Below are 18,016 nucleotides of genomic sequence, written 5' to 3' on the forward strand. Positions count from 1 at the left end.
CGACAGATGTTGGCAAGGATACAGAGAAAGGGGAACCCTCCTACACTGTTGGCGGGAATGCAAGCTGGTGCAGACACTCTGGTAAACAGTATGGAGGTTCCTTAAAAAGAAAATAGAGCTATCCTATGACCCAGCACACTACCGGGTATTTACCCCAAAGACACAAATGTAGTGATCTGAAGGAGTACCTGCACCCCAATGTTTATAGCAACAATGTCCATAATAGCCAAAGTACGGAAAGAGCCCAGATGTCCACTGATAGATGAATGGATACAGATGTGGTATATGTGTGGATACATATATATACACACATAATATATGTACATATATACACAGAGCTGTGGTATCTGTGTGCACACACATACACACACACACACACACACACAATGGAATATTACACAACCATCGAAAAATGAAATCTTGCCATCTGCAATGACATGGAATTAGAGGGTATTATGCTAAGCAAAATAAGTCAGTCAAAGAAAGACAATTATCCTATGATCTCACTGCTATGTGGAATTTAAGAAACAAAACAGAGGGTCATACGGGAAGAAAGGAAAAAAATAAAACAAGACAAAACCAGAGAGGCAGGGCGCCTGGGTGGCTCAGTGAGTTAAAGCCTCTGCCTTCGGCTCAGGTCATGGTCCCAGCGTCCTGGGATCGAGGCCCGCATCGGGCTCTCTGCTCAGCGGGGAGCCTGCTTCCTCCTCTCTCTCTGCCTACTTGTGATCTATCTCTCTGTCAAATAAATAAATAAAATCTTAAAAAAAAAAAAAAAAAAAAACAAACCAGAGAGGCAGACAAACCACAAGAGACTTTTAATCATAGGAAATAAACTGGGTGTTGCTGAGGGGTGGTAGGTGGATGGATGGGGTAACTGGGTGATGTATATTAGGGAAGGCATGTGATTTAATGAATACTGGCTATTATCTAAGGCTGATGAATCACAGACCTGTACCTCTGAAACCAATAATATGTTAATTTTTAAAAAGCAAGAAAGGAAAAAATTAAAATCAAAATTAAAATATCAGGACTTAGAGGCGCCTGGCTGGCTCAGCGGATAGAATGTGTGACTCCTGATCTCAGGGTTCATGAGTTCAAGCTCTCCATTGGATATAGAGCTTACTTTAAAAAAAAAAATAATATAATGAAGAAATAAGAACATCAGGCCTGGAAGGTTTAAAAAGAGTTTCCACTAATCTTTCAAAAACTAGATTAAGCCCAAATCTTTGAAAAATTATTACAAAGAGGAAAAATGAGGGAACACTCCTCAACTAGTAAACAGGACTGGCCAGTATAAATTTGAAACCAGATAAGAACAGTTTGAGAAAGGACAGTACAAGCCATATCACTTATCGATACAGTAAATCCTTATTCGTGGTTTTAGTTACCTGCAGTCATCTTAGTCTGTGCAAGTGATCCTCCTTCTGACATACACTCAGAAAGTCAACAGTAGCCCTACACTTCGTCACCACGCCTACATCATTCACCTCACCGAGTCTCCTCACCTAAGCATTTTATGCTCACATCCTCACAAAAAGGGTGAGTATAGTACAAAGAAGATATTTTGAGAGGGACCAAATGCACATAACTTTCATTACAGTATATGCTATAATTGTTCTATTTTATTATTATTGTGTTGGTATCTTACTGTGCCTAATTTATAAACTAAAATTTACCATAGGTATATATATAGAGCAAGAAACAATATATGTACAGGGTTTAGTACTATCTCTGGTTTCAGGCACCCACGGTGGGACTTGGAATGTGTCCCCCATGGATAAGGAGGGGGATTACTGTAGAAGCAAAAAAAAAAAAAAAAAAAAAAAAAAAATCCTCATACAACATCAGGAAACTGACCCTCCAAATTCTTTTGAAATACACCTCATGACCAACTTGAGTTTACCCAGGTTTGCAAGGACGATTTTACATCAAAAACAAAAAATCAGGGTGCCTGGGTGGCTCAGTTGGTTAAGCGACGGCCTTTGGCTCAGGTCATGATCCTGGAGTCCCAGGATCAAGTCCCGCATCTGACTCCCTGCTCAGCAGGGAATCTGCTTCTCCCACTGACCTCTCTCCTCTCATGCTCTCTCTCTCTCTCAAATAAATAAATAAGATCTTTAAAAACAAAACAAAACAAAAAAATCTATACAAATGGCCAATAAGCATATGAAAAGATACTCCATATAATTGGCCATGAGGGAAATGCAAACCAAAACCACTATGAGATACAACTTCATAGCCATTAGGATGGCTAAAATAAAATCTTTAATTTTTTTTCAGATTTTATTTATTTATTTGAGAGAGAGAAAGTGAACAAGTATGAGGTGGGGGGTGGGTACCAGAGGGAGAGGAAGAGGGAGAAGCAGCCCACTGAGCAGGGACCCTGACAAAGGGCTCAATCCCAGGAACCAGAGACCATGACCTGAGCCCAAGGCAGACGCTTAACTGACTTAACCACCCAGGTACCCCTATGATAAAATTTTTCAAATAGAAAACAACAAGTGTTGGTAAGGATGGGAAGAAGTTGGAACCCCTGTACATTGCTGGTGGGAATGTAAAGGGCTGTGGCTGTTGTGAAAAGCAGTTTGGAGGTTCCTCAAAAAGTTAAACACAGAATTACCATATGACCCAGTAATTCCACCTGTAGGTATACAACCAAAAGAAATAAGAACTCAAACAAATATTTGTACACAAATGCCTGCAGCACCATTACTGACAAGACTTAAAAACTGGAAACAACCCAAATAAGTTCATCAACTGATGAATAAATAAACACGAGTATTACACATATAATGGAATATCATACAGCCATAAGAAGGAACGAAGCCCTAATACAAGCTACAAGGTCGATGAAACTGGAAAATAATATGCTAAGTGAAAGAACCAAGACAACAGAAGGCAACATATCCTATGATTCCAATTATGTCCAGAATAGGGAAAGCCCTAGAGACAGAGATAGATTAAGTAGTTGGCCAGGGCATGAGGAGGGACGGCTAATGGGTACAGGGCTTCTTTTGAGGGTAATGAAATGTTCTGGAATTAGACAGTGGTGACGGTTGCACAACCCTGTGAATACACTAAAAACCAATGAATTGTACACTGTGAAATGGTGACTTTTTTGGCTTATCTCAATTATAACGAACATAGGCAGTAGAGTCAGACAGTAGAGGGGTACAGATATGTGTATCCTGGGTAACTATTTTCATCTATGTCATAGGTTCCTAGTGTGGAAAATGCAAATGGTGGGTTCCACTCTTCAAAAGTAGGTTCTATTTCTCCAGTGCTGCGAGGAATGCCCACAATAATGTAAAATGCTCAACATGCATTGATCAAAAAAATGCAAACTATCCTTGTGATTTTAAGTGTTAGACAGTAAGGGACAGAACAGCAGAGAAGAAGTATGTCAAAGAGAAGAGTGGATGAGGGGACCGATGAGTCACAGAAGATCTTGAATGGGCTGAGTGAGAAAAATGTCTTATTCAATTGTCTCTCTAAAACCCAGAGTGGTATCTTTTGCAGAGAAGATAGATAACTCTATAGCTCTCTCTTATATCCAAAACCGGAATTCATTTTAATATGTTGCGCATTTTCTCAGGAAAAATAGATACAAAAAACAAAGTACAGATACAAGCTGCAACATGGATGAACCTTGAAAACATGCCAGATGAAAGAAGCCAGTCATAAAAGACTACATAGTATATGATTCCATTGACACGAACCATTCAGAATAAGCAAATCCATAGAAACAGAAAGTAGATTAGTGGCTTTCAGGGGACGGAAGGGGGAGAGGGTATGGGGAGGAAATGGGCAGTGACTGTTAATGGGTTCAGGGTTTCTTGTCAGGGTAATAAAAACTCTAAAACTGTGGTGATGGGGGTTGTATAACTGTGAATATACTTAAAAATCATTGAATTATACACTTCAAATCAACAAATTATATGGTACGTGAATTATAGTTCAGTAATTCTGTTAAAAAAAAGACCGTAGGAAATAATCTGGATATGTAATTTACCAAATTAATAGATTAAAGGAAAAAACATGGGCGACTGGGTGCCTCAGTCAGTTGGGCGTCAGCCTTTGGCTTAGGTCGTGATCCCGGGGTCCTGGGATTGAGTCCCACATTAGGCTCCCTGCTCAGTGGAGAGCCTGCTTCTCCCTCTTCCTCTGCCTACCTCTCTGCTTACTTGTGCTTTCTCTTTATTAAATAAATAATATCTTTTTAAAAAAATGCCATGTGACAGATACATAGCCCTATTTCCTTATCAACAAAAATCCCAATTTTGTTAAAAGGAGTTACTGGTCAGTTGAAAAAAAACCACTTTCCCCAGACTCCCTTGCAGCTAGACTACGCCATAATTCTGGTCAACAAAAATTAGGAAAGTCTCCTGATGATTTCTGAGGGTTTTTTTTTTTCCTCTTAATATAAGTACTTGTTCTTCCCTGTACTTACTTCTTCTTGCCCAGAATATGGATGATTTAATACCTGGAGCTGTGGTGGTCGTCCACAAGGACAAAAGCCAAATGCTCAAAGATGCCAAAAAAGAGATACAGAAGGGGGCACCTGGGTGGCTCTGTGGGTTAAAGCCTCTGCCTTCTGCTCAGGTCATGATCTCAGGGTCCTGGGCTCAAGTCCCAGCAGAGAGCCCGTTTCCCTTCCTCTCTCTCTGCCTGCCTCTCTGCCTACTTGTGATCTGTCAAATAAAATAAAAAATAAATTCTTGGAAAAAAAAAAAAGAGATACAGAGGGCACCGGGGGGCCTCAGTCGGTTAAGCTTCTGCCTTTAGCGCAGGTCAGGATCTCAGGGTCCTGGGATCAAGTCCTACATCGGCGGGGTGGGGGATGGCGGTGGGGGGGGTGTCCCTGCTCAGCAGGGAGTCTGCTTCTCCTTCTCCCTCTGTGTTCTCTCTCGTTCTCACTCTGTCTCTCAAATAAATAGAATTAAAAAAAAAAATGGGTGGTTTGCATTTCCCACACTGCTTAAAAAGAAAGAGAGAGATAAAATGATCTTAGGACACTGATGATAGTGTGAAGCTGGGCTTCCTGTTACATGAGAAAAGTACACCCCTCTCACTTGGGTTTTCAGTTACGTACAGCTGAACACAATCCTAACCAGTATTAGTTTGCTGTTACTCTTCTTCAACATGTTAGTAAACTCAACGTATACGGCAACATAAGGGGGAAAAAAAGAATACAGATTTGAAAGGAAGAAACAGCCTACACTCCAGTGGTGCAGTAGAAAAGATTATATCAAAGTAGCAAAATGTTAACAACTGGCGAATCTACATCAGAGTATTCAGCCTTGGAATTATTCAAAATAAATATTTACGGCAAAAAATACTGATGAGTAAAGCAGTGAATTCTGTGACAACATATACCATGAACAAAGGGAAAAGACAAGCCAAGTTATCAGTAAAGGATTAGAAAAAGATTAGCTTCCAGAATACATGAAGAACTTGAACATATTCTACAAGTCAATCAGTAAGACAAGCAACCCACAAGAAAAACAAGCAGATGACAGGGACTACACACTCATGGGAAACGAAACCCATTATGCCCAATAAACAAAAAGATGCCCCGTGTACTAATCAAGAAAATGCAAATTAAAACAAAAAATAGAGCACTTCACACCCACCATGGTGGCAAATTCCTTTAAGCTTGAGCACTGACACAACTGTAAAGTGACAGGAACTCTCAACCAGCAACAGAAGTTTGAACAGGTTCGACACTGTCAAGAAGCCTTTGACAACACCTGACAGTTAAAGAGGCGCAGAATACTCAGCCATGCCCGTCTTGGTTACAATCCCCAGAGCAGCAGCAAGTCCGTTACTTTACGCAGTAACACCAGAACATCATTTGCCTCTTTCATCTTCACTCTCTCATGAGTGTTCAGTGAAGTTTTCCAGAGGCTCATGGTACACGTCACAGCCAGATGACTGCCGAAGCAGACATGAGAATCCAGCTGTCTTCTATTAATTCGGACATTAAAGAGATTTTCAAAAGCGTAAAAGCAATGCCATTCTTCTATTTTTTTTTTCTCTGTTTTGGAAAATACTTATTTTTCACAAAAATGTTATTTATGATAACACATAGCAGGTTTATTATTATGATTTTTTAATAAATATGTTAAGCATATCTCATACAATAAATATTGATAGCTATAACTCACATAAAAGGTCTTTGGGGTCCTCAATCATGTTTTCAGGGTGTAAAGAGGCCCTTAGACCAAAAAGTTTGAGAACCACTGCCCTGGAGAAGTGATCACATATGTATACCAGGAGACATAGAAAAATCTTCCTGCAACACTGAGCAAAGAACCGTCCATCAGAAGGAAAAAATGATAGACTGTGTATAAAATAACTAGATAGTCATTTAAAGAAATGAACTAGGGTGCCTAGCATCTGCCTTCCGCTCAGGTCATGATCCTGGGGTCCTAGGTTCAAGTCCCACCTCAGGTTCCATGTTCTAGGCGAAGCCTGCTTCTCCTGCTTCCTCTGCTTCTCTCTCTCTCGTGAATAAATAAAATCTTTTTAGAAATTAAAAATTAAAAATAAATGAACTAGCACTACATGTATCACATGGCCAAATCTCACAAATAATGAATTTAAAAAGCACAGGGCTGAAAGATATATACAATATACCATGCATATAGTTTTAAAACATCTAAAATCATACTAAAATATATGATTATTTAGTGATACACATATACATAAAAAAAGTAAAAAATAAAAACAATTGGGAATGATAAAAGCAAAAACTGGGGCACAAGACTGGCTTAGCAGGTACAGCATGCTAACCTTGGTCTCAGGGTCATGAGTTCAAGCCCCATACTGAGCATAGAGCTTACTTTAAAAAAAAAAAAAAAAAAAAAAAAAAAAAAGGAAAAATCTTCACAGAGGTTACCTCTGCAGAGGTGGGGAAAGAAATAGCATGGGGGAAAGATAAACAGGAGCCTTCAATTATATATGGAGGCTTTCAAGTACATATATCAATTACATATGTACTTGAAACACAGGTATTCATTATATTATTCCCTATAATTTTTTGTATGATTGTAATACATCATAAGCAAAGATTAAGAATGCTAAATAGATACAAAGGTGTTAGGAAGGGGAAGACACCATCGGACCAAATGAAGGATTGCAAATTAAAGGTGACTTCGGTTTGACTTAGGTCTCAAAAACTCTAGAAAATTGGAAGAATACCACTGCAATAGCTCAAATTTAGCAAGTCAGGATGAAGAAACAGTTTGGGAAAAGGTAAGGTGGTGGGATTTAGACATGCTACCAGGGGCAGCAAAGATGTAAAGAGAGCTGTAAATTTAAAGATAGTGTTTGGGAGCTGTCAGGGCCAGAGATACAGATTTGGGACTCACTGGATAAGGATGGAAGATTTGAGAATAGATGAGATCAAAAAGGGTAATAAAGGAAAAGGAGCGTGTGAAGAAACTTATTAGAGAGCAGAGGATAAAGCTTGGGGAACAGACACAGAGGCCCGTGGTGGAGAAGATAAAAGAGTGGCTAGGGGAAGATGGCAGTGAGTCCTCAGAAAGGTCAGTGAAGGAATCAGAGTCAGACAGGAGAACATTCAAAGAAAGAAGGTATAAAAAGGTTCAAAGAGAATGAGAAATGTGCTAGGTCACTGGATTATATTCGTATAATTTCAGTGTGCCAATTTCAGGAAGCCAATATTGATTGATCCCAACACTTTCTAACCACTTTTCTTTCACCCATTCATTCCAACAAAAGCTGACTGAGTATCTTGTATGTAGACACTAATGATACAATAATTATTTCTGTCTTCATGGTCCTACGATCACAGTAGAAGAGAAAAACTAATCAATTACTAACACTGATGAATGTAAAATCACAACTATAATGAATGCTATCAATGGGAGTACATGGAGCTTTGAGACTGCGTAATTAGAGAACTGTTAACTCCTCCCTCCTTTCAGCAGTGTATACTGTGCCTTCCTGAACAGAATGTAAGCCCAAGAGGACATAGTTTTTTTTTTTTTTAAGATTTTATTTATTTATTTAACAGACAGAGATCACAAGTAGGAAGAGAGGCAGGCAAAGAGAGAGGGGGAAGCAGGCTCCCTATGATGTGGGGCTTGATCCCAGGACCCTAGGATCATGACCTGAGCCAAAGGCAGAAGCTTAACCCACTAAGGCACCCAGGCACCCCGAGGGCTTACTTTTTTATACTCTTATACTGTTGATTTTCTTTTGATATCTTCTCCAACTGTTCAGCATAATGCTTCAAAATAATGGGTATTTAGTATATCCTTACTTACACATCTGTAATGGGATGCATCAGATTTTGTAAAAAAAAAAAAAAAAAAAAAAAAAAAAAAAGTCCTATTGTACAGAAGAGCTGTGACTTTTTTTTTTTTTTTTTTTTTTTTTTAATAACCTGCCATGGGTGTTAAAGAGGCCAAAAGAAAAGTATAAGCCTTGAAAAGGTTAGCCTGGTGTCCTCAACCAATTACCTTGAGACTGCTTAGGATGATTCTCAAAGAGGGAGCTAGTAAAATCATGGAACGACTGGCACAAAATATTCTCACCTCTAGAGAGACAATTTGAAATGTACATTCTACCAATAGTAACCCAGTTCTATGTTATTTTTGCAAATAAAAAGCAAAACATTCATTATAAGGTGATTGGCTCTGACAACAAAAACAGAGTTGAGCGGTATTCAAGAGGCACCCCACAACTACTTACATCACGAAACTGAACCTTTCCCAGTTCTCCTAATTCACTGACGCAACAATAAGCAGCTTCTGACTGTAGAAAAAGCTGGGCCAGCGTCATCTCCTCACTCCGGAAGAGCTCCCCCATGGTGGCGGAAAGCACCAGTCAACGGGAGTACCTGAATTTCTCTCCAACCTTAAGCAAAAAGAGAAAACTGCATTACTAAAAGGAGCAAACACCACAACAGTAAGCCTCTTTTGTTTTGCATTTCATTATCTTTCACCCCATGCAGACAGATCTTTAACATCCTGCTTCAAAGGATGGAAAGGACAAATTGCAAAAGGCTGTTACTAAATCCTCTCCCACAGAATACCTAACAAAAAGCCACTTCCTTCAGTCAACATCAGGATCAAATGACAAAATTTGGGGGCGTCCCAATACATAAGAGTGTATCCAGGTTAAAAACAGGAACTGGGATTCCCAAACAGCTCTTTAAATACCCTAGACAGGGTATTATGAGGCAGTGATGTTCATGCTGCCCGATCTTTTTTTGGCTTGTGTCAGGAAACACATGGAAGAGACCTAGATTATTCTCTCATAAAGGATGTCTCCTTTGAGACTAGTTTTCTACCCTCTACTGCCCATTTCTTTTTTTTTTTTCTTTAAAGATTTTATTTATTTATTTGACAGAGAGAGAGATCACAAGTAGGGAGAGAGGCAGGGAGAGAGAGAGGGGGAAGCAAGCTCCTTGCTGAGCAGAGCGCTTGATGCTGGGCTGGATCCCAGGACCCCGAGATCATGACCTGAGCTGAAGGTAGAGGCTTAACCCACTGAGCCACCCAGGAGCCCCTCTACTGCCCATTTCTAACTGTTGGAGTCCCAGCATTACCCTAGAGCTATAGGTACCTTAAAGGGTTTAATCTTCCAACTCCTCAGGAAACACCACTTTCTCCCTAAGGAATCTAAACACATCAGCATTATCTGAAGAAAAAAAAAAGGTGGGGGGGGGGAGGGAAGGAGAGGGACACCTGGCTGGTTCAGCCAGTACAGCATGTGACTCTTGATCTCAGGGTCAGGAGATTATGAAGCCCCACGTTGGGTGTGGAATTTACTTTAAAAAAAAAAAAAAAAAAAAAGAGCTGCCTTGCATATTAAGCTAAATTTCGAGTCCAGCATGACAGGAATATGTTGATAATGACAAAGCAGTTTTATCAAACCACAGAGGATAAACCTGCCACTTCCATAGCTTTCAATTTCTTATCCCCACCTTCAAGATTAATTACATTCCTCCATCTGTTAAAGCTTCTCATGCATGAGCCAATAAAGGTTTCCTTTTAGGGCTGTCTTATCCTTGCCCAGTATGAAAGACAATGGCGCTATCAGTGGTCCTGAAACTGCAATTATTTGTTCTCAATCAGCTATTGTAAGGCACAGACTGTGCTCTATCTAAACTCAGCAAACCGTACAATATTTTTAGTATCATGAGGGCATCCATAAGGATAGGTGAAACTGGCATCAAAGGAAGAATTACTGTTCTGTAAGGCTGGAAGACATTTTGAAAAATCTGAATGACAAAACCTTTGTGCATTTGTTCAAGGCAGCAAAACAAAAACACTCAGATATAAGCAAAGATTTCTCAAGAGATTATGTAGCCTGTCTTTAAAATTGTCTATACTTGAATCACCCAAAACAGCTGTTATCAACCCTCCCACATCCTCCCCCAAACAAGAATAGAGTCCACAACCTCTAAAGCAGGTAAAATTATGCCTGATCAGCATAGTTCAGGGGCTGCCAATAATGACAGCCTCCAGAGTTGCCTCCCTCCTTCTGTTCTTTAATGATTACAAGTCTCCCTAGAACATCTCTATCCCACTGGAGCCAAACAGAAAACTAAACAGGCTAAAGCGATTCCGGGATGTCTTGTCACAAAACAAAATATGAATAAACAGCAATTCTGCACAAGATGAATATAAATAAAGCGCCCGGCACCTAGCCTCACTATTGTCATCCAGCCCTCGCCTCCTACGAGGTATTCAAATTCACCTGCTTCATTTCCTGTCTACCCAGTGAGAAAGCAGGAATTCTCTGAGCCCAGGCACACCTACCTCCCCAAGTGGCGATTAAAAGGCGGGGAGGGATCATCAAATTGGGAGCCCCTTTAAAAAGCCCCCCAAATTCTTCTGCCTACCCAATAACCTTCTGTTTCTCCGCCTACGCCTTAAATAGGGGAAGGGTCGAGGGCCTCCAAAAAGGAGTGAACCTCCGATTCCTATGCCCCGGGGTGGGGGTACCCGAAGAGGGGTGAACCCCCACTTCCTCTCAAAGACCTAAGATCTCTGCTAATTCCTTTGACAAGCGAGGAGACTAATTAGAATTTCCCATGCCCTTCCGAGGCCTCTCCGGGCCGCGCCGTGCCTACATCCACCCCGCTCACCTTCAGCCCCCGGCCGGGCCGCAGCCAAAGCAGCCGCCCCAGACCGAGCCCGCAGCCTCAGCGGGTTGGGACATCAGCGCTCGACGTGCGTGCGTCCGCAAAGCCCTGCCCCCGCGCAGCCGCCGGCTCCGCCCCCACGATGACATCATTGTAGCCAGCCAATGGGGGGAGGCCTGGGTCGGCTGCCGCACTGCAGAGTCGCGGGGGCGCGGGCAAGACCCTGAATGCTGACGCCATCTTGTTCCCCGGGGCTGTGACTCCCGCCCCGCGGGACGGGGTGGCTGTGGGCGCTGCTGGTGCGGGTGCTCGAGGACCTCCACTCAAATGCCCTTCAGAATTTCTTCTCCCTGACACTTACCCTCGAGGCTGGGCTGTCTGCTTGCAGATTAATTCACAACTTTTCTTCCTTGAGGAAAGTCACATCAAGGAAGGGGAGACATTATGAAATGACCTGGAAGCTGGAGGAAGAGCTTATTAAAAGCGCTTACAGTCCAGTCTTCCCTACATTACACACGCACGCTTTTTCCTTATTTTACAGAGGAGAACATTTAAGGCTCCGAGTGAGCAAGGCCTTTCTAAGATCGTAGTAGAACCTTGAACAGGGGCTCGTTCACTTAAGTATGGGAAAGCCCTTTTTAGGAAAGTGCTTGGCTAAGTCCCTTTAGCAAGCGTTCAGGGTCTATTTTTCTCCAATTAGTGGGGAAATCCCCATAAGACCCTATGTAGTGACAGTACATTTTTATCTTGTTCGGTGGATTCCTGCAGGCCGTTTGACCACGTAAGGGTTTTCTATTCCTCAAAAGGTTTTAAAGAATAACTTTTTTAAACGGCAAAAGTGGAGCATCTGGGTGGCTAAGTAGGCTAAGCGTTTGCTTTCAGCTAAGGTCATGATCCCAGGGTCCTGGGATGGAGTCCCATGTTGGGCTCCCTGCTCCCCGGACAGCCTGTTTCTCCCTCTGCCTCTGCCTCCCACCCCTGCTTGTTCTCTCTCTCAAATAAATAAAATCTTAAATAAAACCGCAAAAGTGATGCTAATGTGGGAAACAAAGGCAAAAAAATCTAAATTTCCTTACTAGCTACAGCCCACTGACAAGTCCCTAGGGACATTGCTTTAGGAACTCAGCTGCCTCGAATTTTGTTTGTTTGCTTGTTTTAGCTCCCTCGATGTTAATACCTTGCTAAGGGCAAAAGGTAATCTCAGCTGGACCCCCAGGATGCTGTAAGTCTACTTTAACATATAAAAGTTCCTTTGGAAAATTCCTTGCTCTCTACGCCCAGAGATACATGTTGGCAATCATCCTCCAAGCATATGACCCACCAGTATACATTGGAAGGGTCTCATGACTACGGTTTTTTTAGACAGTAATAAACAGCTTTTTCCTAACAATAACTAATCCCCTCAAAGGTCCTGGAAACCTTCCTTTCAAATTCCTTAAAGACTTAACGCTATCCCTAACCCCTTCCCAACTTGGAAGTAAATAATGGGCCACTTCTCAGGACCCCAGTGCAGCTCTTTCTGCCCACAGATCCTGTCCCCATGCTTTAATAAAATCACCTTTTTGCACCAAAGACATCTCAAGAATTCTTTCTGGGACATCAGCTCCAAACCCTAACATTTCCCACATCAGTGTTACCTACTATTTATAAAAATGTCTTTCTCAAATACTGGTATCAACTCCATAAGGAGGAGTAAGGATCCCAAATCGTTTGTAGTAACTAGAGCTGTGTCAGGAAAAACTTGGAAAACCAGTTTTTCAGGCTCGGTGGATGGTGGAACCCTATTGAGATTCAAGTGTAATGAGGGAGATACTTCAGATAAAAACTTGATGCTGATAATTTTGTCCACCTGGCAAAAACATTATCAATCCTGTTTTACCAGCCTAAACAAAATAATGAAGGACAAAAACGGACATTTTATTTAAATTTTCTATCTCCTATTGTGAGTGAAGATATAACTTGACTCCATTACGATTTAGTTGAGAAGCAGCACCTTGAAGAAGGCTAAACCCTCCCCTTCCCTGTGATCTTCAATGTCCCCTAGCTGTCTCAACTTTTCCTGGCAGGACAGATAGAGACCCACACTTGAAAGCCTGCCAAGTTTCAGAAAACTATTACACAATGATTACCATTTCCTTCCTCTGAGATTTAAAAACAAAACAATACCAAAAAAAAAAAAAAAAAGCCCCCCTCCCCCCGCCTTTCTTTTAAACCTCAGAGTCAACTTGCTAACCACAAATTTTTGGTACTCCACTTTTAAGACAGGCTTTCATCTGGACTTGCCTCAATCCCCTTGAACTCTGTTTTTTCATGGTTTCCTTGAAAGTATATCCTCTCAAGAGTTCATTTTCTGGCTCCTTTCATCTTCTGCCATCAATCTTTCTCCAGTGTTCAGTGTTCTCATTCCCTCCATGCTCTCTTCCTTGGCAGTCCTGCTTCTTGTTGGGTGTAAATGTCTATGTGTGGGACTCACACTGATTTTTCCATCCACCTCCCTTATCCAAGGCTTCCAGATGGAATTTCAAACAGCCTGAATAATGCCATTCAGGCAACAAATGCTTACTGAGGGCCTAACACATGGCAAACATGGTACTAACTGCTGGGGATAGGAAAAATGAAATAGACCCACTTTCTATCTTACAGTTCAGTGAGAAATAAAGTTCCAATAATTATAAGAGAGAGACAGAGATGAGTGCAATGACTCATACTTACTATGTGACAGGCACTTTTCTAAGTGCTTTATAAATATGAATTCATTTAATTTTCATAACAATACTAGGAGGAAGATACTAGTATTATTCCCATTTAATACATGATATGGTGTGGGGCACCTCACTGGCTCAGTCAGTAGAGCATGCGACTCTTGATCTCAGGGTCGTGAGTTTAAGCCCCACATTGGGTGTAGAGATCACTTAAACAAGTAAGTATTTCTTTAAAAGTAAAGTAAAATCTTTTTTTTTTTTTAAGATTTTCTTTTTATTTATTTGATAGAGAGAGACACAGCAAGAGAAGGAACACAAGCTGAGGCTCGATCCCAGGACCCCTAGATCATGACCTGAGCGAAAGGCAGATGCCTAACAACTGAGCCACCCAGGCGCCCTAAGTAAAATCTTTTTTAAAAAAATAGATGATGTGGTGAAACTGAGGCTCAATAATTTGCCCAAGGTTGCTCAGCTAGTAAATGGTAGAGCAGGATTCAAACCCAGGCAGAATGGCCCATTTCCTGTGCTAAATACTGCACTGTTCTACAGATTTCTAGTGTTCCTCTGCTGTACTGTCTACAGAGTGCTGTCTGAGTCCAATCTGAGTTCAAGTCTTAGTCTGTCATTTAATATCTATAACCTTCAGACTCTCTAAGCCCCCGTTCCCTCCTCTGTAAAGAGGGGTTAATAATGATACTTTTCTCATATGGTTATTGGGAGGAATAAAAGGAACTTTAGTACATGTTTGGCACTCAGTCTGTATTAAAAACTGCTAACTAGGGGTGCCTGAGTAGCTCAGTGGGAGCCTGCTTCCCCCCCTGCCCCGGACCCGCTCTCTCTCTGCCTGCCTCTCTGCCTACTTGTGATCTGTGTCAAATAAATAAATAAAATATTTTTTAAAAATTGCTAATTATCATCATCATCATGACTGTTGCTGTTGATATACAAAATACTGTATAATGGACCAGAGAATCTCAGAAAAGTTTACATTGAGGAGGTGATATGAGAGCAGAGTTTTGTTTTGTTTTGTTTTAAAGATTTTATTTATTTGAGAGGGAGAGAGGGAGATGAAGAAGACTCCCTGCTGAGCAGGGAGCCCAACTTGAGGCTCTATCCCAGGACCCCAAGACCATGACCGCTGGAGCCTCTGGCACAGGCTTAACCAAATGAGCCACTCAGGTGCCTGAAAGAGTTTTGAAGGATTATACTCTCACTGAATAAAAACTGGCCCTTCCCCTCAGATCATTAATCCTGCTAATGGCATTATTGTTTTCCTAGTTACCCAAGTTCCAAGCTTAAGCCATCTCTAATTCCATTCTTTTTCCTTCCACATTTAATCAGTTGCCATGTCATGTTAATTATGTGTCCTGCATTTCTTGCCTCTACCCACTTATCCTTTTTATTTTCATTGCTAATAACCTATACAGGTCCATTAGCCTCTCTCAGATACTAAAGCAGGAACCAATGGGAAGCAGCATGGGGTAGTGTAGTAGACCACAGGCTTTAGTACCATCCTGAACTAGGCTTGAATCTCAGATCCTCCATTCATTCCAATATCAAATGTAAGAGAAATCTCAGCTCTAACAATTACAAGGTGTGTGAACTTGAGCAAGCTGGTTCACTTTCTTGATCTTCATTTTCCTCATTGAGACTCTCATGGGCTTATCCTATCTCCTTTAGAAAACACAGTACTTGGGGCGCCTGGGTGGCTCAGTGGGTTAAGGCCTCTGCCTTTAGCTCAGGTCATGATCCCAGGTCCTGGGATGGAGCCCCGCATCGAGCCCCGCATCGGGCTCTCTGCTCAGCAGGGAGCCTGCTTCCTCCCCTCTCTCTCTCTGCCTGCCTCTCTGCCTACTTGTGATCTCTCTCTCTCTCTCTCTGTCAAATAAATAAAATCTTTAAAAAAAAAAAAAGAAATAAAGAAAACACAGTACTGGGGCTACTGGTGGTGCAATTGGTTGAGCTTCTGACTCTTGGTTTTGGCTCAGGTCCTGACCTCAGGGGTGTGAGACTGAGCCCTGTCTTGGGCTCTGAGCTTAGTGAGGAGTCAGCTAAAGTTTCTCTCTCCCTCTTCCCCTGCACCTCCCTATGCTCTCTCTTTCTAAAATAAATAAATCGTAAAAAAAAAAAAAAAAAAAAAAAAAAAAAAGAGAGAGAGAGAGAGAAAGAAAAAGAAAACACAGTACTTTCTTCCTGACTTCTTTTCTCTTCTATCACCAAATTATAAATTCCTTTTCTCCTCCTAGCTTTGGGCCTACTCATTCAATAGTAAGTACTATTTCTTGAATGAATGAGTGGACAGATGGATGATTCTGAAAGAAATGGGAGCCTCCTAATAGAAATCTACTATCAACGAAAGAACACAGGTTAACAGACAAAAAGGAATATGATTACACCCTGCCTCTTTTCTTTATCCCCTTTATTTTATGGGCTTCATTATCTGGGAGAAGAGCGTGTGACAGATTCTTCTTTTCTTTTCTTTTTTTTTTAAATATTTTATTTATTTATTTGACAGAGATCACAAGTAGGCAGAGAGACAGGCAGAGAGAGAGGGGGAAGCAGGCTTCCCGCTGAGCAGAGAGCCCGATGCGGGGCTCGATCCCAGGACCCCGAGACGATGACCCGAGCCGAAGGCAGAGGCTTAACCCACTGAGCCACCCAGGCACCCCTTCTTTTCTTTTTTTTAATGTTTAAAGTTTTTTTTTTTATAAAGATTTTTATTTATTTGACAGATCACAAGTAGGCACAGAGGCAGGCAGAGAGAGAGAGAGGAGGAGGAGGCAGGCTCCCTGCTGAGCAGAGAGCCCGATGTGAGGCTCGATCCCAGGACCCTGGGATCATGACCTGAGCCGAAGGCAGAGGCTTTAACCACTGAGCCACCCAGGCGCCCCAATGTTTAAAGTTTTTATTTGAATTCTAACATAAAGTGTAAAAGCGTCAGTGACAGATTCTTCTAGTTTTGTAACAGAGATATGAGAGACAGCTAGGAAAGCTTCAGAGGAGAAGCTAAAAATCAGAAAATGTGTGTGGAGTCAGGGCCAACTCTGTAGGATCACCAAGTTTAGCACAGGAGTGCTGACGTTGGCATTCCATTTACAGTTCTCAAAGTTATTCTACATCAAAGCATACCTACGAGGAAAACACTCTTTGAATACTTAAGAATATTTCTTAAATTTATTTTTAAATTTTTTAGCCAGTGAAAAGGACTGATCAACAAAACCAAAAGACAACTGACAGAATGGGAGAAGATACTCACAAATGACATATCAGATAAAGGGCTAGTATCCAAAATCTGTAAAGAACTTAGCAAACTCAACACCCAAAGAACAAATAATCCAATCAAGAAATGGGCAGAAGGGGCACCTGGGTGGCTCAGTAGGTTAAGCCTCTGCCTCCCCCTCAGGTCCTGAGATCAAGAGTCCTGGGATCAAGCCCTGCATCAGGCTCTCTGCTCAGCAGGGAGCCTGCTTCCCCCACTCTCTCTGCCTGCCTCTCTGCCTACTTGTGATCTTTCTCTTTGTGTCAAATAAATAAATAAATAATCTTAAAAAAAAAAAAAGAAATGGCAGAAGACACGAACAGACTTTTCTGCAAAGAAGACATCCAAATGGCGCCAACAGACACACGAAAAAGTGCTCAACATCACCCGGCATCAGGGAAATACAAATCAAAACCACAAAGAGATACTACCTCACAGCAGTCAGAATGACTAAAATTAACAAGTCAGAAAATGACAGAGGTTGGCGAGGGTGCAGAGAAAGGGGAACCCTCCTACACTGTTGGTGCAAATGCAAGCTGGTGCAGCCACTCTGAAAAACAGTATGGAGGTTCCTCAAAAAGTTGAAAATAGAACTACTCTATGACCCAGCAATCATAATACTGGGTATTTACCCTAAAGATACACATGTAGTGATGCGAAGGGGCACGTGCACCTGGATGTTTATAGCAGCAATGTCCACAATAGCCAAACTATGGAAAAAGCCTAGATGTCCATCAATAGATGAATGGATAAAGAAGATGTGATACACACACACACACACACACACACACACACACACACACACAATGGAATACTATGCAGCCATCAAAAGAAATGAAATCTTGCCATTTGCAAAGATGTGGATGGAACTAGAGGGTATTATGCTGAGCGAAACAAATCAATCAGAGAAAGACAATTATCATATGACCT

The 18,016-nt window shown here is 41.5% G+C and overlaps 1 protein-coding gene across 5 annotated transcripts in view; it reads right to left on the minus strand.

The window, feature by feature from the left end:
• Positions 1-11,249, minus strand: part of ATP6V0A1 (ATPase H+ transporting V0 subunit a1) — a 64,008-nt gene extending 52,759 nt beyond the window's left edge. For all 5 annotated transcript variants that reach the window (XM_047706829.1, XM_047706828.1, XM_047706827.1 and 2 more), the window contains exons 1-2: positions 11,129-11,249; positions 8,725-8,889 (exon numbers count right to left, since the gene is read on the minus strand). In XM_047706829.1, coding sequence (XP_047562785.1) covers positions 8,725-8,841 — 117 coding nt within the window. In that variant the 5' untranslated portion in view covers positions 8,842-8,889; positions 11,129-11,249. The remainder of the gene's footprint in view (positions 1-8,724; positions 8,890-11,128) is intronic.
• Positions 11,250-18,016: the final 6,767 nt, after the last annotated feature.

Source organism: Lutra lutra, chromosome 16, assembly GCF_902655055.1.
Source record: "Lutra lutra chromosome 16, mLutLut1.2, whole genome shotgun sequence".
Taxonomy (NCBI): domain Eukaryota; kingdom Metazoa; phylum Chordata; class Mammalia; order Carnivora; family Mustelidae; genus Lutra; species Lutra lutra.